Source organism: Ursus arctos, unplaced genomic scaffold (assembly GCF_023065955.2).
Source record: "Ursus arctos isolate Adak ecotype North America unplaced genomic scaffold, UrsArc2.0 scaffold_3, whole genome shotgun sequence".
NCBI lineage: Eukaryota > Metazoa > Chordata > Mammalia > Carnivora > Ursidae > Ursus > Ursus arctos.
The window spans coordinates 73,890,731-73,911,211 of record NW_026622985.1 but is presented as its reverse complement, the minus strand read 5'-3'; the positions used below and the strand labels follow the sequence as shown (position 1 = coordinate 73,911,211).

Below are 20,481 nucleotides of genomic sequence, written 5' to 3'. Positions count from 1 at the left end.
AGAGCAATAGTATCAAAATTGAGATTCTAAAAATCTGAGTCCTATTTTCTGTAGAATAACTAATTGAAAGCCTTGGATCCTTTAAGTCTCTGACTGAAATTTTTTAAAAAGAAGAATTTGGAGAAGGGCATAAGCAATTTAAGCATTTTTAACTGAATTGATTTTTTTGCAATGATTTGTTAGTCTCAAAAGTAAATTATAACTAGGATTCTTATTAAGTAGATGAATATTTGAGAGTAGGTGTTTTCTTTATAGTTCATTGCGCTTAGAGCTGTTCACGGGTATCTTCCTAATGTGAAGTTCCTCAGGGAACAGGTGTGGGTCAGTTACCCACATGCAGACCTAGCACCTTGAACAAGAGTGTGCCCAAAAGAACTTTCTTCCTCAAATCTGATGTAAGGCTGACACTGATTTATCTTTTGATTCTTTTCTGAGTTGTTGGTTCAGGATATTTCTCAGCATGAGGCTGTGCCCTGCACCTCCCCGTTTCCAACCCATTTATAAAATCCCTCGACACCAAGAGTTAGAAGTCTTCTTGAAGTTTATTTTTCATTTTCAGACCATTCAGCTTTTCTGATACTTCTTCAGCTTATAATGAGATGCAATAGTTTGTTATTTTTTAAATGAGATTAGGACTTCTCATAGCTGTCAAAACGATATAAACTTAAGATGCTGCCTGCAATTTTAGACTCTAATGGCATAATTGGCCTACCAACACTTATTACCTGGAAACTCTCTTGCAAAACCTGTGTTGAAATCAGCTACGTGACCAAGAAGCTCTGTTGCTTCATCACAGGTAGATTAACTACGCCAAAAAGCCTCTTCAGGTGAAGAAATAGTTGCAGTTGACTTCCGTCTTTGCGTTTAAAAGGAAGTGATTTGTTAGCTCCTCTGTTATATTTTCTCAGAATTGAAAATGCTGTTATTATAAAATAGAATTCAGTTGGCGCGTCTTTGGAATTTTTGCTGTGGAAGGAAACTGAGTATGTGTGAAGTGCCCCAGCTCTGAAGCAGCGGTAGGCCGGGGACATTGGAGAGTTCAAGACGTAGAGCAGCTGGTGGCACGTGGTCTGCCTCTGGCATCGCCAGCGTGTCGCCACAAAAGTGGTTTATTTTTAAGTTTCTGTGTGTGTTGGTGCACTAGGTGAAGCAGGTAATGACCATAAGATTTGCCATGATTAGATGGAATCTTCATTCCTCCCCTAGTTTACAGTAATCAGGTATGCCCAGAGATCCCTTAACGCAGAGTGTATGTATGTATGCATGTGTTTGTGTGTTTATATAAATTTTTAAGAAATTAAAGAACCTTTTATGAATTAAATAAAAACTCTGTATCCTCCTCTTAGATAAGTACCCATACCAACAATTTTACATATGCTCAGAGAATCTGTGAAGATTTTCTTCTGCCCTTCTCCCCCAGCCCCGTCAAATTTCTATTTTCAAATTTTAAGTCATGCTTTCATACAACTTTGCTACGGTTTTTTCATTTAACCCCTGGAATATGAGTACAAAAGACACAGGATGAATCAGGATTGGGAAATTCTAAGTTGATGGTGGGATCCTATTAAAGGATAAAGGTCATTTTACCCTGTTCATAAGATTTGTCTCCCTTTTGGTTACTCTATATTTGAAATTATTGATTTGCAAACACTTTATATTTTAGTTAATATTAACTTTTGAGAGATTATCGTGATGGCTACTTAGTCACTAAATAAACCCCAACACCATCAATACTTTCTTTTTCTTCAGATGTGGCCCCATTTATTGAGTTTCTGAAGTCCATACAAGATGGAACAATTGTCTTAATGGGAACATATGATGATGGAGCAACGAAGTATGTAAACTTAAAAGTTTATATTAGTTTTGGAACTATAATTAATTGTAAAAGCAATACCTTTTCAACGAAAAAAATTATAAAATAGAGCAAAGTAATCAAATTCCAGATAAACACTATTAACATTTTTTTTATTTGCTTCCTTCTTTCTGTGTGTTTATCATACATATATTGTCATAAAATTAGATCCACACACCTCAAGTTTGTTATGCTCTTTTATATTATGTTTTTAACCTTAAATTGTTTTCTCTAACATTAATATTCTTCAGTAGCATTTTTCATGGCCCTGCCAGCAGTTGATCATAAGGGCCCCACCTTTATTTAAAATTCCCTATTATTGCCAGATTTTTTGGTATTATGAATAACATTTCGATAAACATCCTTTTCCATAAATGTTTTTGCACTTTTGATTATGTCCTTAAGGTAAGTTCCTAGAAATGGAGTCAAACATGAAAGATAAGTGTGATATGGTTTTCATAATGTTTAATACATGGCAATTTATAACTTTTTTCTTAAAATTGTGTATGTTGTAAAATTTGGAAAATCTAGAAAAGTACAAAGAAGAAAATAAGTTCCAGTTCATCTACTCAGTGATAACCACTGATATTTTAGTTTCCATCTCTAGTTTTCTTAATACACATATTTTCTTCATCTTAAACCTTTGGAATGCTAGTAGTTACAGCATTTCTTTTGATTTTTGTATTTGGTGAATATTTTCCCACAACATTAAATAGTTTTGATAACAAAATGTCCATGTCTACCTCATATAATTCTTAAACATGCATCAAGATTTAGAATTTATTTAACAAAGCACCTACTGCTGGACCCTCAGGCTATTTCCAGATTTTCATACTTAGCCAAAATGTACCATCTTAAAAATTTTTCAACAATACCTTTATTTCCTTAAGACAAATTTTTTTGAGGTAAGGTATTGAATTAAAGGATGTGTATGTTTTTAAAAAAGGATTTTTTTTAAAAGTCTGTACCAATTTAATATGTCTGTCAGAAGTTCCAGGACACTGATTGTTTTTAAGAAGTGTTGGAAAGGGATTTTGTTAGTGTGCCTCTCTTTGGTTATTGATGAGATTGCAGTTTTGTTTTTTTTTTTTACACAAGTGTTTTTGGCTCTTTCTCTTGTAAAGTGTCTTTTGACCATTGAGGTTGACTCCTACTGATGTGTAAGAGCCCTTGGTATGTTAAGGATATTAACCATTTTTCATGTGAAAATACATGATTTTGTGTTTATTTTTGTTAATTTATTGTGCTTTTTGACTTTTACAAGTTTAGACTAATTCTTATTTAGTCAAGTGTATGGATTTTTCATTTTAGTTTCTTCTTTTATACTTGAGCAGTATTTTCCCATCTCCAAATTAATTACTTAGTAGATTTTCCTCTTCCGGTGACTTTACTGTTTCCATGTATTTTTAAAAATGTATTCATTAGTTCCCAGTGATTTACAATGCCTGTTTTTGTGTAGGTTTGACTTTATTTTTAGAAGTTTTGTTCTTCCTGCCCCAATAAGACACTATTACAATTTCTTTTTTTTTTTTCTTTTTTAAGATTTTATTTATTTATTCGACAGAGATAGAGACAGCCAGCGAGAGAGGGAACACAAGCAGGGGGAGTGGGAGAGGAAGAAGCAGGCTCGCAGCGGAGGAGCCCGATGTGGGACTCGATCCCATAACGCCGGGATCACGCCCTGAGCCGAAGGCAGACGCTTAACCGCTGTGCCACCCAGGCGCCCCACTATTACAATTTCTTAATAACTATTTTATGAAAATTAAGAGTAAATCACCTTTCTGGGGTGGCTAAGACCCCTTTAATAGCGTATCTCAAATCCCTTCTATGATATTTTATCCAGATGAAAATATGATACTTTTATCAAGAATAAAAGATATCCTTTACAGATTTTAATTGAAAAGCATTGAAATTCCACTTCAGTGTATGGCCTACTGGGCACTTGGGCGGCTCAGTCGGTTGAGCGTCTGCCTTCAGCTCAGGTCATGATCTCAGGGTCCTGGGATCGAGTCCCATATCAGGCTCCCTGCTCAGTGGGAAGTCAGCTTCTCCCTCTCCCCTTGCTCATGCTTGTTCTGTCTCTCAAAAATAAATAAATAAAATCTTTTTAAAAAAAACCCAGAAAACAGGGCCACCTTGTGACCGTTTTAAAGCTGAGGTGTTTTCTTTGACATGTGTTGTATCTGGTTCAGCTAAGGATGTGTTAAATCCATAGATCGCTAAAACTGGAATAAGCATCCATTGCCATTTAGCTACATAGAACTAAACAGAACGTCGTTAGGATTTCCTTATCAAAAACCAAGCAACTTGCTATTTGCTTTTGCTGCTAGAATAGGATATTACGTGTATAATTTGAGGTTTTAAAATTTTTAAAAACCCTGCTTTTCTGAATAAACGCACATGACCTCTCTTTTTCATCATGTTATTTCATTATTACACCTGCTCGACTTGAGACCTGTTTCTCTTCTGCTAATAAGAAATTGTAGCCATACCTACGAACTAAGGCAGGATGGTGTTGTTTCTTTAACTGCTGTTTATTGGTGCCCATCACTTATACCAAAAGCAGCCTCAGAAGACGTTCAACCTGTAAGACAACAGACATCTACACTTTGATGTCTTTACACTTGTATATGTATCAGTATATGGTTCCATTTCTGCACAGTTACATGAAGTCAGTTGTGTGCATTTTCAGTTTGGGGCACATGAATTTGTATTTCGAATACTTCCCTTCTTCCAAACACGGGTGAAATAAATTATATCATGTCCTTTATACAGAAATGGACAATCCTTATAAATGGCCATCTCCATCTATTAAATATAACAAAATATAAACGTATACCTTGGCAGGGGTCTGATTGTGAAACATTTGAAATGGTTCATCAGTGGTGGAATACCCAGTCCTACATGGGAATAGAAGCTCAGCTTTGACGATGTGTTAGTGCTTTTCTGTACATAAAGCTGCTGGATTTTGCCTCATAAGGAATACTTTGTTCTCCCACTTATACCCAAAAGAGCCCCCCCCCCCTTTTTTAAAGATTTTATTTTATTCTGGAGAGAGAACGCAGGCACACACGCTCACCAGAGCGAGCACAAGCAGGGGGAGCGGCAGAGGGAGAGGGAGGAGCAGGCTCCTTAGCAAGCAGGGAGCCCGACGTGGGGCTCCATCCTAGGACCCTGGGATCAGGGCCTGAGCCAAAAGCAGGCACATAACCAGCTGAGCCACCCAGGCACCCCTACCCAAAAGCGTTTAGGATATGAAATGGATGCACCTGCTTTCTCCAACAGGGCGTTGGTATCAGTTCTCCATAGTTGTTCCTGTCTGATCCCAGTTAGTCCGATTTGCAATGAGCTCCTTGGCTGTACTGTGAACTTCTGAGAACATCTGGGGTTGGTCTCTATCACAGCATTTCCCAAAGTGTGTTCTGGTGGGATCCCAGTCCTCTGAACTTGTACTGGGTGAGTAAGTTTGGAGATGGCACCTTGCATTTTGCCCCTTTCAGGGATTTACAATGCAAGGCCCCGAAGTTTGGCCCTAAGTAAACCTCTTTACCTTTGTTTATCCCAGTATTTCTTGATTTTCACAAGGAAGCCCATTTTATTTGTGGGTTTTTTTTTTTTTTTTTTTAAGATTCATTTATTTATTTGCAAGAGAAAGAGTGTGCAGGGGGAGGGAGAGAGGGAGAAGGAGAGAAGCTGACTCCCCACTGAGTGCGGAGGCTCTTCAGGGCTAGATCTCAGGACCCTGAGATCATGACCTGAGCCGAGATCAAGAGTTGGATGCTTAACTGACTGCGCCACCCAGGTGCCCCTAGAAGCCCATTTTAAAACAAAACAGAAAAAAAAGTTATATTTAAGAAAACTTACATTTGGAGAGTGCAGGTCTCTGATGATGCCTGCTTTCTACCCAGACCCCTCTAAAATAAGTTGTTTTTTGTTTATTTAATGAGGAATTATAATAGTTTGAGCAAGCTAAATTTTGCTACCATATTCCTCCCTTTGGAGACAGCGCTCTGTGACGTGTACCTCCTGGCTAAGTGAAGGGTTTAAATGTGGGTGTCCTGAAGGGTCTTAAAAGTCCTTGGTCCCCTGCACCCCAGCCCCGGGCAGAATTCCCATGAAACTGTTCTACAAATACCACCTCTGAAGGGCGCCAGTATCTCGGTCATTTCTCTATTTGAAACAAAACGGCAAAAACTATCCTGAAGTCCACATTATGTTCTCGGGTTGGTCTCCCTCTAAATTCCACCTGGGCAAATGGAACAACAGATACGTTCCCCAAATCATTTGATACTTTACTTGTTTGAAACTAATGAGCATTTGTCTTTTAGTTTTCCCTTTCCCTGCTCAGTACTCAGGGCTCTCGTAACCTTCTGTCATGTTAGGCTTCTGGCTGGGTTTACTCTCCTGGCTGCATTTTTTGGGCATTGGTTCTCTGGTTGATTATCAACTCTCTTAAAGTGCCCCCAGTCAAACACAGGGCTCCTGATGGGGTCCGGCTGGGTCAGGGTACAGCGGAGATGCTAGCTTCTACCGTGTTGAAGATACATTTCTTTGAATATTTATATTATTTTCTTTAAAAGGTCACATCACATTTTTGGCTGGTGAATTTTTGGTTAAATTAAATCCTCAGATCATTTCATTTGATCTCAGCCTTTTTTTAACCACTGCCAAGTCAGGTCTTTCTCCCCATTTAGGACTTGATTTTGTTTAATCTAAATGAGGGACTTTATATTCATTTATCCTTGTTATCCTTGTTAAATATAATTTTGCTGATTTGGGCCCATTAGGTCATGATGCCGACATTTGTCCTATGAGATTTCCATGATCCAAGCTTTGTAGTCTCTCCAAAGTCATTCTTGTGTCTGAATCGAAGTCATTGATAAAAATGTTCACCAAGGGCAGCGTGCCACCCTGCCAGGAGCCGCCTCCAAGGGATTCATCTATCAGTCAACTACAGAACCTGTTTTTTAAACAGCAGCCAGTGTACCCTAACAGGCATTCCATCCAGCTGCTCTTTCATTATTTTATTCATAGGGGCTGTTCTCTGAGGCTCTCAGATGCTCACTTGAAATTCATGAGCTGTGCTAATTACAGTGCCCTGATCTGCCCACAAACCTCTTCAGAGGCTGAAATAGCTGACGTGACCTTAACTTGGCTTGATTTATTCCTCCCTCCTCCTCACTAGCCCCCCCCTTCCTCCTCCCTCCCCCCCCTTTTTTTGGTTCACGGTATCTCCTTGTAATCCATTTGAGAATTTGCTAAGAATTGAAAGTAGATTTATTGACCCATTGTTTCTAAAAAATTTCCTCACCTTTTTTGAAGATTGGAATATTTAATTAACTTTAAATGACTCAGCATCTTCATTTTCCATGATGTTTCTAAAGTAACAGACAGTACTTTGAAGATTATATTAAAGTTCCTTAGAATTTAATTGTATGACGTGTGTGGGCCTGGAGGCTTCAGTTTACTTTAAAGCACTTATATAGACATTCCTGACCTACTCTTCCCTTTTTATGTCGATCGGAGTGTTTGCCTCCCTGGAAAAGGCAGGCCTGCTTTGATCTCCATATTATATCATTCTTGTGAAACACTGGGTCCCCTCCTTTGCACTTAGTAGTGTAAGTTCTCTGTGTGGCCTGTAAGAGTTTTGTGAGTCTCGTCTTACCCTGAACACTACCGGTCTTCCTGGTGGTGGTGGTCAGGGTTTCCTCATTAGTAATATGATTTGCCCTATATTTTTGGACACTTCTGACTTTGGGCCCGTCACAGAACACTCCTATGGTAGCACTAATTTAGAACCTATCCTCTTTTCTGGGATCGTTAGCAATTATATAGTGAAAATTATTGAGGTTTTTTGTTCGTGTTTTGAGTCCTATTCTCATAAGAACTTCTAATCTGAACTTTTCATCATGTGCTGTCTTTAAAGTCTGGGCTGCACGGACACCTGTGCCTAGCGTTGCCTATTCTTCAGCCTCCTGAAGTAACACAGTGATTTTCTTCCGGAGTTCTTGCTACCTGCACTTCTGTTTCCCTGTCGTTCTTCCCTGTTCATCAGAGTGGAGCCCAGAATATCAGTTCTCCATGTTGCTTTTAAGAAAGGGAGCATCGGCCTGTTGTGATGGTGCGATGTGGGGCTCTCAGGTGCCCCTCCTTCCCCAGCAAAGACGGAGGCAGATCTCTGAGTGACCCGCTCCCCCGTCCCCATTTCCTCCACGGCTACCCCGATTGCCTCTGTGCAGCTTCAGAATCGCTTCGAGGAAAACTTGGCCCCTACCTCTGTCTGCCTTCTTGTTTGTCACAGGATAATTTTCGATTCATTTTAAAGAAAATTCTTAACAAATTTAATTTATTTCATAAAAATTTTTAACATCTCAGCTAGTTTTTTTAATAGCATTTTGTTTTTTATTTTTTGATAGCTTATTTATTTATTAATTTATTTAGAGTTAGAGCGCAAGCTGGGGGGGAGGGGGCGGTGCCGAGGGCAGAGAGAGTCTTAAGCAGGCTCCATGCCGCGTGTGGAGCCCGGCACGGGGCTTGAGCTCATGACCCTGAGATCATAACCTGAGCTGAAATCAAGAGTCTGATGTTTAACCAACTGAGCCACCCAGGTGCCCCAATAATCTCTGCTAGTTAAGACCACTAGTGGAGATTAAAGTACATGTAACAAACTCAAGGTGCCCCTATATAGAATAAAAGCTTGTATCTTTAAAATTTGTACCACGTGTACATTAGTTATACTGGCTTTTAAAGAAAAGGGGCATTTTGATACCTAATGTGTATTGAATCAAGTGCTGAAAATATTGGCTACCTTGCATGATTTTAAACTTTTTTTTTTTTTTTAAAGATTTTATTTATTTGACAGAGACAGAGAGGGAGGGAGAGAGAGGGAGAGGAAGAGGGCAAGCACGACCAGGGGAGTGGCAGGCAGAGGGGAAGCATGCTCCCCACTGAGCAAGGAGCCCAGGACCCTGAGATCATGACCTGAGCCCAAGGCAGATACTTAACGACTGAGCCACCCAGGCCCCCTAAACTTCTTTTTGAAACATGAAATCATCTTCTATTTAAAAGATTTCAAAAAAGGAATAATGAAATCCTCCAAATTCTACATAGGCAGAGCAGATAACTTGAGAAATCATTGAGAAACTTATCTTGTTATACAACTATAGTTAGATATATGTAGGGACACGTGGCAGGGGTGGCCGAGACCCCCCCCCCCCCCCGCAGGTCTGATGATTTGCTAGGACTCACTCACAGGACCCAGCATGCAGTCCTGCTCACCTCATGGCTACTATTTGTTACAGCAAAAGGATACAAAGCAAAGTTAGCAAAGGGGAAGTGTGCCCTAGAGCAAAGTCTGGAGGGAACCAGGCTCCAGTTTCCAGGAGTCATGTCCCAAGTGCAGTCACACAGGACATGCTTCATTCCTCCAGCAACGGATGGTGACGACACTGTGAGGTGCTGTCTAGTAGGAAAGCTTATTAGGGATTCAGCGCCCAGGGATTTTCCTGGCTGCTGGTCACAGAGGCAACCTCCGCCTGACACATCCCCCAATTCCAGCCGCCTCCTCCCCCCAGCAGAAAGTAGGTGCTCTGCATAAACTGCATGCGTGTACAGTGCAGGCTCAGCGGCCCGTTCCCATCAGTTCTGGGAATGGGGGGAGCCCTCCCCAAATCCAGGCTGCTGGCTGCCAGCCAGGGACCAACTTGCTGCTAGGTCTTTCTACAGACAGCCATCCCAGGCCACTGTGTTTCCCTTTTCTACACAGGACCTATGGACGTCCTCATGGGAAAGGAAAAGGAAGGAAAGAGATGACCGGAGGGAGTCAGAACAAAGGGAAATTTTCGAGTTGCTTCCAGATCTCTGGCTCACTTGGCTTAGTTTATTCACGTAGATCAAAACGATCAGTCCTCAAGTTCAGAAGTACAGAAGTAAAAATGATGCCCTTCAATATGTTTCTTAATTGATGTAAAATGCATAGATAAGAGAGACTTCATTCGTACTTTTTGCAGGGAGCCAGGCCTGCATTGGGATAAGCCACCTACTTTGCAAGCGGTTTTTGCGTGTGAAGCAGTCCCTGGGCATTTGTGACCTTCACAGTCAGCCATCTGTGAGCAACCCCAAGAGCCCATGAGGTGCCAGTTTGTTGTTTTTCTGACACGTGAATGCGACTCAAGTCCCAAAGCCTCTGCAGGGGTCATCCCTAGACTGCCAAGTGAACCGGCTGCCCAACCTCTGCGTTTCAATACTATTCATTCTTGTAATAGCAACAAAACTCACCTCGTAGTGCTGATGATGCACGTAAAATATGAGAATGTAGCCAGAACACAGAACATTTGGCTAAAGAGTGGGATTTGACAGTCTCCCAGATCCACGGCATCCTAATACCAGTTAGAAAGAAAACCGGGTTCAGGGAGTGTCCCTCTCATACACACGTTGCTTATCAAATGAGCAGACAAATGCCCAGTGCTGGCTGATTCACGTAAGCCCGACACGGGGTAGCGCGGCTGCAGACCTCGTGCGTACAGGGGCCTCTGAGGTCGCAAAATCTTCAGAGAAGCCAGGACTTCAGGGGTTCTTTTGCACAGTTATTTCATTTATTTTTATTTCGCCAGGTTATAAGTGCATCTCTTTATGTAGATTTGGGTCTGAAAGTCTAAATATTCTAGGGTTATAGCTGATTTTCTCAGTCATTCTAGTGAACTTCCTCCAGGAGGACAGCTGTGGTTAAAACAGCTCCGCTACTGGGTATTTACCCCCCAAAATACAAAAACACTAATCCAGAGGGGTACAAGCACCCCTATGTGTATTGCAGCATTATTTAACAATAATCAAGATACGGAAGCAGCCCAAGTGTCCATGGATAGATGAATGGATAAAGAAGATGTGGTGTATATGTATGTATGTACGTACACACACACACACACACACACACACACACAATGGAATATCAGCCATAAAGGAGAATGAAATCTTGCCATTTGCAATGACATAGATGGAGCTAGAGAATATAATGCTAAGTGAAGTCAGTCAGTCAATGAAGAGGAACAGATACTGTATGATTTCACTCACGTGGAATTAAAGAAACAAGTAAAGGAAAGAGACAAACCAAGAACAGCCTCTTAACTATAGAGGACAATCTGATGGTTACCAGAGGGGAGGTGAGTGGGGGGATGGGGTCATAGGTGATGGGGATTAAGGAATGTACTTGTCACGATGAGCACCGGGTGATGTGTGGAATTGTTGAATCAGTGTATTGTCCACCTGAAACTACTATGACACTGTATGTATGTTAACTACACTGGAATCAATACTAAAAAAAAAAATAGTGCTACCGCCCATGGATGGGGTTTGCATACATTGTGGCAGTCTAATATATATGCAGTTCTTTCTTGTTTTATGAAGTTTTTTTTTAATATAAATTATTTTGCTCATCTTCAGGTTCGTTAAATAAGAACTCTTGTACCTAATGTTTCTTTTTCTTTTTTTTTTTTTTAAAGATTTTATTTATTTATTTGACAGAGAGACAGCCAGCGAGAGAGGGAACACAAGCAGGGGGAGTGGGAGAGGAAGAAGCAGGCTCCCAGCGGAGCAGGGAGCCCCATGCGGGGCTTGATCCCAGGACCCTGGGATCACGCCCTGAGCCGAAGGCAGACGCTTAACGACTAAGCCACCCAGGCACCCCATACCTAGTGTTTCTTTCATTAATACGTTAAAGGAAGTGACTGGTTTTAGCATGAGATGTTTCAAAAAAACACTGTCAGATAAGTACCCCCCTCACCGACCCTCCTTCTGTTTGCCTTTAATGACCCCCCCCAGCTATTTGCAAATAATAAAACCTACCTTGCCTCAGATTTTAGCAGAACAAACCTCTCTAAGTGACCTATAAGTGCCATCTTTGAGGAGATAGAGAGGAATTCCTGCCTCTTTTTTCTCTCTACAGCTAGCATGTATCTACTGAATTTCTTCTTTTGTGTGTGACAGAGGGGAGATTGAGAATCCTCAGCGTTAGGATAATAACCTACACAAAATTTCTTAATGCCAGCTCTCAGTTAGCTGTTTCCCTATCGCTTGACCTTTGCCACTGCCCTTCCTCCTTGGCAGGTACTTAACTGCTGTCTGTAATGTTCATTTTTATTAAATAACCACTCGACAGTTATTACTGAAGTATAATTTACATGCTTATTCTCAAGGTTCATTTTCTTTTAAAGAAACCATAGTAATAGAAACACGTAGATTTTTGTCAGCATTTACGTTTATTTGGTTGTCCTTTACAAAGGGATTAGTGGAAAATTCAAAGTGATTTTTAATTTTACGAAGATACTGGTTGCTTAAGACCTTGTATTAACCTAGGTAGGCATCTGCTGACTACGATATCCCTTATTATTATTGGATGGATGTGGATGAAAGTGAATTATTGTAAAATAGACATCTAAAAGGTGTTTCTTCATAGAGTAAACTTTAATGGCTAGATTTCATGTCTTTTGTCACTAGCGAATTCAAATAGCAGGAATGTTGCTCTGAAGAAAATTCTGTATTTTTTTGGTTCTCTTCTTTAAGCTGATATTTTCTCATCTCATGTTACATGTTAATACACTGGCGAATCAGTATTACTTAGATAATATACAGTGCTCTGTGTTTACTGTATTCTTTTTCTTTCCTTTTAAGACTCAATGATGAGGCACGGCGGCTCATTGCCGAATTGGGAAGTACATCTATTACTAATCTTGGTTTTAGAGACAACTGGGTCTTCTGTGGTGGGAAAGGCATCAAGACAAAAAGCCCCTTTGAACAGGTTAGTGTCTTAGACTTTCATAATTAATGGACAAAAGTAAATTGTGTGAAACCATACAGTACATACTCCTAGTTATTTGAAACTTAGACAAAGCAGTTATTAAATATGTTCATATGTTTTTCATAAGCTCTTGGTAATCAGTTATTTGAAATAATCATGGCACTGTTTTAAAATCAAAACTAAAAAATAGTTCTATTCTGCCCGGAAAATGTTTTTATGACAGTGCATTGCCATGTGATTGCCTTTATCATGAGCCATTTAGGAAGCGTTCATTATTAAAGATTTTAATCGAGCTTTTGGTAATCCGTTAAGTTTAGAAATACTTTAGAACTTAGTAAAGTGTAAACTTTACCTTTTGGCTAACAAGTGATCCTTTTGAAAACGTTTGCACTGTATTTGAAGGTCCGTCTGGCCCCAAGGTTGCCCATTTAGTCTCTTGAACTATAATTTGCACGAACTCATCATTGACATGAGCGTGAGTGAAACAAGTACACTAAAGTATGCCGTGGCAGAGAAGCAGCTTGTAAAGGTTTTTTGTTTTTTTAAACTGTATACTGTTACTGTATTCCAACAGCACATAAAGAACAATAAGGACACAAACAAATACGAAGGATGGCCCGAAGTTGTCGAAATGGAAGGCTGCATCCCCCAGAAGCAAGACTAACGCGGAGGAGATGGAAGGAAACGCACTTTCACGATCAGCGGCTGAGCTGTGACAGAGAAGCGACGTGTAAATACTTGAGGAGACGCGGCCGTCTTGGTGTGTGCATGGGCATTGTCTCTTTTGATACCAGGATTATTTATTGCTAACGTAAATAGACGCCTTTGTAAATAATCATCACAATGAGCAAATCACCGAACCATTTCTAAGCACATTTCCCTAATAGTACAGTGTTAGACCGCTGCAGCAAGGACATCTTTCAGTTCTAAAAGCATACCCAGTGGATAACTGAACAGATTGTGAAAAATATATTGATATATATATTGGTCGCTGTGAAAACCTATCATGGAATCATATGGATTTTAGGGAGGAGACTTTGTTTTCTTTTATATATGTGTGTGTGTGTGTGTGTGTGTGTGTGTGTGTATATATATATATGTTGCCTTTTAATGATAGTATCTTTTAAATTAGAAAGATACTTGGCTAGCTGTGTGTGTAATGTTACTTTGTAGTCTGACTCTCTGGTGTACCTTTTTTCTTAGTTTTTCTCTCTCTTCCCAAAAAACGTAGAAATAAAATGATATAAAAATCTATATCAGATATGTGAAAAGCACAACAGAATTCTTTTTTTAATGTACACAGTAAGAAAGGAAATATGTAAATGTAGGTGGTATTCAGGACCGTAGCTCTCTGGGTTTTGTGTTAGGTTTTGTGTTAGCAGTGTGAATAATTTGATTTCCCAGAAGCTGTTCAGAGTGAGGCGGGAGGTGGCAGGGCAGCCCCAGAGCCAGGGGAGCGGCCCACGGCCCTTCTCCGCCCTACCCAGGTGGTTCAGGACGGCCGTGGCTGTATAGTTAGAGCAACGCTGGCACATGTTTCCGTATTTGTTACCAGCATCGACCAAGCGGTTGGAAAGAGGCATGCTTTAATGTCACCGTCATGTTGATGGTAAACCAAGAAATATAATTCTGTATCCATCTAACTTCATAATAGCAGTTTTTACCTGAAGATACAGCAACATATTTAGAAAAATCTTAATTACTGAGTGGACTGATAACATTTAAAAAATAATTTTATTTGACTCCAGATGATTTCATTCCCAATTCTACGTAAAATTTTGTTCCCTTGAGCTGTTCGGTAAATAACTCAAGTTTGTTTGTTTGTTTCTGTTTTGTTTGTTAGGGCCGTAAATACCGATAGTGTATGAAGTATCTTAAGCTGGAGCATAAGTTAGTGATCAGACTACTCACAGTAAAAGGCAGCACTTAAATTTTGAATCTAAATTTTAGATGACTTGTATAAAAAAACTAAAGGCAGTATTTTTATTTTGCTGTAAACCAACTTGGAAGCTATTCAGCTATTTCTTAAATATTAATGAACTTCGGGGTACTGGTTCTTCTCTCAAACTGAATGTAATTCAAGAATAAATGCACCTTCCACATTTAAAGAATTTTTGTAAACTTTTCAGATTTCTGGTGCTTATGTGCTAACTCACATTCAGCACGTGTATTTTGACATTTAAAATACTTCCCTAGAGTCTGTAAGTTAAAAGAATAGCCATTTTCCAGTTCCAGGGATGGTGAAATAAATGTTGTGGGGTTTTTGCATTTTTTTTTTTTTTTAAATAATGAAATACTCTTGGTTTTGCGTTGTGAATTGTTTTGTGTTGTCTGGCAAAGTAATATACCTACAGAACTGCACATTCGTGTTTGTCAGGCGTTTGTCGTGCTGCTTAACATGGAAAATGTAAGACATTCCTGTGGTTAAACACACTAATGTCCTCAGGATGTATCCTAACATGTATAGAAGTTGAGTATCCAGATGGCAGGACATCCCTTTTGAGGTAAAAACTATAACCCGATAGCTTGGGGAAGCTGCACAGAATGTCGGGAGAAGCGCTCAGCGACGGGCTCCGTGTGGCCTTGGTGCGCTTTGCTTTTGTCTCAGCTCTGTCTTGTATAGATTGTGCCAACTTTGGAAGCAATAATTTTACTACATTTCATGTTCAGATAGCTTTCAAAAGTCCACATTATAAACGAAACAACATTCCTTTAATGTTAAGAATTTTCTTTATTAAAATCAGAAATTTGGCATTGACATTTTGGTATATTAAATGGTGTTATAAGGACTTTTGGGTGCATATTTTTTATTTGTAACCGCAAATTTTTTTTTTCTGGAACAATTGTATTGTATGCCTATTAAAATTAAGCTAAGGCAGTAGGAAAATAAGTGATACTTGGGAAATTAAAGAAAAATTGAGCCAGAGTCTTTATATTCCTGACTTTAATTTGATTAAAGTAAAATTTATCATTGTTCTGTCTACACTTCGTATTTGTTTTGAAACGAATCGGCTAATATCTTATTATTTTATGCCAGGCGAAGCTCAGAGCATTTAGCCTGTATTGCATTTATACTGTAACAGTTTTTACAGGTTATAATTTGAAACCCCCAAAAGATGATAGTTTCAATTCAGTTGACATACCCCGTTTTTCACTGAAGGAATGAGAGATGTGTTGTGTTCAGGTAGGATATTAAGAGTAGAAATGCATTGAGTATGAAGGGAAAAAATGGCTTGTGTTGATCAGGGAAAAGATTTGCCACTCCGCGTCTTCAGTGAGGGCTCGGACAGCAGTAGGCCCGTGTACGGTAACGTGTAGATCAGGATCGAGTACCAGATCTCACCTTTTCTAAAGTACTCCTCAGAATTCTTTTGCTGCCTGTACCCGGGATGATTTTTCTATCACATACGTGGTTTTTGAGTGTCACGTGCCAGTGGCTAACCCCCGTTCCCCTCAGAGCTCCCTCAGTTTCACTACTCCCATCCTCCTGCTTGTGTCTCCTCTCCCACACCCTTTCTTGACGTTCCTGTCACATCAGAGCCAGCGAGAGCCAACAGCAGGACGCCTGGCTTGGGAGGGGCAGCCTGTCGTGACGCAGCTTGAGGAAGCGTGGGGAAGGCCTTCCAGGAAGCTGAGACTTCTCCGCCAGAACCTTCCTGCAGTCCAGCGAGGGTGCAGGCCGCTGCAGGGTGGCTGTCCAGAGGAAATGCTTTCAACTCCAGGATGTCTCTTCCAGAAGGAAAAGGGACTGGCTGGCCCTTCAGTTAGAGACAGAAGAAAGGTTCCTCTTGCCTTGTTTTGTGGGCAGTTTATAAGCAAACTTACTACAGGGAAGATCACCTTCCCAGAACAGCAAGGTCACAGGTACAGCTTGCTGCCGTTGCTGAACTCACTGTTGAGGGGCGCCTGGCTGGCTCAGTCGTAGAGCACGTGGCTCTCGATGTTGGGGTCTTGAGTTGGAGCCCCACCTTGGGTGTAGGGAGTACTTAAAAAAACAGAAACAAGACTCACTTCAGCTCTGCATACGTACTCCCGTCGCTGGAGTGCACTGAACATCAAAGGACGTTGAGACTAAGTTGGTAAAACACAGTGTTGTATTTGGGAAAATTGATTTATGAAACTGCATGCTTCTAACGCTCCGTGTTATCAGCCCGTATTTATTTTACTCCATCACCCGCAAGAAAAGGGGCCTAAAAGCTTCAAGAGGAGTGAATTCTGTCATGGAGACCGTGTCGCGTACTGGGAGGAGTCAGACTCGCCTGAGTATGTGTCTCTACGCCAGTGTGGACGGCACGAGGCGTGTGAGAGGGTCCGCCCCTCACTGCCGTGAGTTAGGGGAGCCGCCGCGTGTTGTGGTGCCTGCCACGGTGCCTGGCACATGCTCACGAAATGCACCTGCTAGTATTGCTATTACGACCGTGTCTCCTGAAGGCTAGTCATGATTTAGCCAAAAAGGCCAGCCTCCTTCAGCTTCCCGATCCCGTCCTACCCAGTGCTATGGTCTTTATGCTTGTGTCCCCCCAGCATCCATATGTCGAAACCTAATCTCCAATGCGATGGTATTTGGAAGTGGGCCCTTTGGGAGGTGATTAGGTCAGAAGGGTAGAGCTCTCCCTGAGGGTAGAGCCCTTAGCAAAGAGACCCCAGATTGCTGCCTGACCTCTTCTGCCACGTGAGGACACAGCAGGAGAACACATGAAGCAAGAAGTAGGCCTTTACCAGACACTAAATCTTTGGGCACCATCTTGGATTTCCCAGTCTTTAGAACTATGAGAACTGAATTTCTGTTGTTTATAAGCCCCCAGTCTGGTGTTTTGTTACAGCAACCCAAACGGATGGAGACACCAAGCCAAAAAGGAGCCATTGAGTGGCTTGGACAGTAAGGCCGTGACGAGGATGCCGCCCCTCACCTGTGGTTCTCCTGGACCTAAGCCTGACTGACTATCCACCTGTCCTTTCATTCGCCACACTCCTTTTCATATGCAGAATTCGGGCTTTTGTGGTTCTCCAGGCAGCTGGCAATTCAAATACACCGTGAGCTGCACTTGCTGCCCCAGCTGGAGGGGAAGGCGGGTGAAAGTGTGTGGCTTCAGCCAGAGGCCGGGAGTGTTTTCTGATCCCTGTCTGTGGCCGTGCGCCATGCTGAAACCCCACGGCCCCGAACACCTGGGACCCTGCGCCTCGTCATCTCCCCACCTCCCCATCCACCCAACTCCTGCTGCAGGGCAAGGTGGCATGGCCATCAGGTCAGAGGAGATGCGGGGACTTGCGGGCACCCTCTCGCACACCGGCATTTGCTTCTTGCTCAGAGGGAATGTGGAGGTTCTTACCCGCCAGCAGTGCAGCCTGGGCAAGAGAATTCTTAAATGGATTTTGAAATGTTTTTTGCTTGCTGAGACCAACGCTTTGCTTAGTAAATACGTTATTTGAACTTTATACATTTGACTTTCAAACCGATTTTCCGTGATGCATTGTGCCTTCCTGCGCTGTCCTGCTTGGATCTGGCACGCTCAGATGGACAAGCCGACCCCAGAGCTGGTGAACTCCCTGCCACGTCTTAGCCTCGGTATCCTCAGCAGAGCGTTGAGTGGGATTGCTGTTTTCTGTAGGTATAGCCCTCAGAGCTGAGGGGAGTATAGGCCCATTTCTGGAAATCAGGTTTTAGCAAAGAGCCCAGTCTGAGCCTGAGAAGTTCTCTTACCCTAAAGCTTCATTTGAATTTTTCAGTTTATGATTTGCAGATGTTCATTTTAACATAGAAATCTTTTCAATTATTTTAAGTTTCAGCTTCCAAAAATGTTTAGCTTCTGCGTACCCATGAGTACTGAGAGCCTGATTAGAGAAGGGCCGTGTGCTTTATTTGACCAGAACAGAAAGGAGCCTGGAGGAAAATGTCTTGCCAGTCCAAGCTCTGAGCAGAGGGAGATTCAGAAGCAAGGACGCTGACGGCATCGTCAGGAGTACGGTTGGCGGGGAAGACGGTGGTGCCTGAGAGTTGCGGATCTGGGGGGACGCCCTGCGTGCAGACGTGGGAGAAGCAGCTGGTGAGAATTTCCTTGGCTGTGAGGAGCAAGCCCTGGGCCTCCAGCCCCGGTGCCTTTCCCAGGGGAGGGCAGCCTGCCCCACGTGGCTTTCTGTCGTCCCTGAGGGAGAGGACCTTTAATCTCAGTAAATGAGCTTGCACTTCTATAGGAATCTGAAACTTTTGACCCAGGAATGAGGTTGGAAGCCAATTCTTGTGGAACTGTTAACACCTCACAAGGGCATGTTAAAATTCTGTTATGGAAATAGTCTGTTGGGGGAAGGTTCCCTCTAATTCTACAGCATTGGGTGTGTGAGACAGGAACACAAGTACAGTTGTGACAGTTGCAAATTTGAGATTGTAGTTCTCTATCAGTGAAGTCTAGTTTCTCAAGAAATGATAAAATGGGTATCCGGGGAAAGAAAAAGTGTTCAAGCCAGCAAAAGGAGAGAACTTCTCGTTCTGAGTAGTGAAATTTATCCTTCAGCTTGTCAAATTAGTCCGCCTGTACCCATTAAGTAGGGGGCGTGGTGAAGAGGCTTTATCACATTCACTTTTTCGGGTTTTCCGTTTTGCTGGCTTGCCTGGTATAAACCCACGCGGAGCACACGGGTGTCTGCCTGGGGGCTCGAGATGAAGCAACTTCAATGGATACGACCTTCAGCTTGCACAAGATTATATGTCAGTTATATCTCAGTAAACTGGGGGGAGGGCAATAAAAACAATACAACTTACAATAAAAACCTTTTTTTAAAAAGAATGGGGATTATGTACTAGAAACAGGTAATTACTGACTTACATTTTGTCTATTTACACCTTTCTTTAGTTAGTGAAGAGTTCAAGGTGTATTTAAGTGTGCAGTTAAGTTTGCTGACATTTCTCCTTTTTCAAAGAATAACTGGGGGCTCCAAGAGGCCACCCTTCCTTCTTTTTAGCTAAACATGACCGAGTGGATATGGGCATGATTATGACGGTTTGCTTGTTACTAGCATGCAAAGGGGAAGGCTCGTGGACCTGTATCGAGGTGAGCCTCCCCGAGGGTTCCGAACAGCACTGGGATGAGGGAACGGGGCAGCCCTACGTCCCCCACTCGTTCTGCGTTTCCATTCTCACACACCAATCAGATGCTTTCACTTACTCTGGAAATTAAAAAGTCACATACAAAACTATAGTTTGTGTTGACTTGGTCCACATTTATTATCACTTTCCCTTTACAATCAGTGGGAGAGGCTGTGTTTTCCAGCCTGATTTTGTTTCAAGACGTTTTTTAAATCATGTAAACCACCTCTAGTGGTTTTGCTTTGGATATGAATGTAAATCATTACCAATAGTAAATTTCATCCATATATTAAAAATGACACTTGATGTAACAATTGGCTGTAAGCACAACAATAAAAAGGATGTAAGTATTTATTTAATGTCGCACTAAATTAGTTCGATCTTTACCCCTCGTCATTTCCTTTTGGAATGATTGTTAGGCTCCTGCATAATCCAGCTGTTAACCACACTGAGATCTAAAATAGCAGGCAGTTTAGATCACTTCGAGCTTAGAAATCAAGAGCCAGTGTCTTTAATTCTATTTCATGGTGAATTCTAAGATCTCAGTTCTTGCATCACTTCACTGCTGTTCTTCAACCAAGTTTATACAGCCAAACCCTGAAGGGACATCCTGTAATTTTCGCCATATTTACAAATGCCCAGAACTCTTTAAATGGTATACCGTAAACTCAGTGTGTGACAATTTTGTTGCTGCATGAGGCACAATATTACATGGTGGCAAAGGGCACAGATGATGAATACATGAAGTTACTGGAA

At 41.5% G+C, this 20,481-nt stretch overlaps 1 protein-coding gene across 5 annotated transcripts in view; it reads left to right on the top strand.

Annotated features, from left to right (window-relative positions):
- FAM3C (FAM3 metabolism regulating signaling molecule C) overlaps positions 1-15,617 on the top strand; it is a 51,827-nt gene extending 36,210 nt beyond the window's left edge. For all 5 annotated transcript variants that reach the window (XM_026510170.4, XM_026510174.4, XM_044387907.3 and 2 more), the window contains 3 exons: positions 1,750-1,834; positions 12,518-12,644; positions 13,219-15,617. In XM_026510170.4, the coding sequence (XP_026365955.1) occupies positions 1,750-1,834; positions 12,518-12,644; positions 13,219-13,308 (302 nt within the window). In that variant the 3' untranslated portion in view covers positions 13,309-15,617. The remainder of the gene's footprint in view (positions 1-1,749; positions 1,835-12,517; positions 12,645-13,218) is intronic.
- The last annotated feature ends 4,864 nt before the right edge of the window (positions 15,618-20,481 follow it).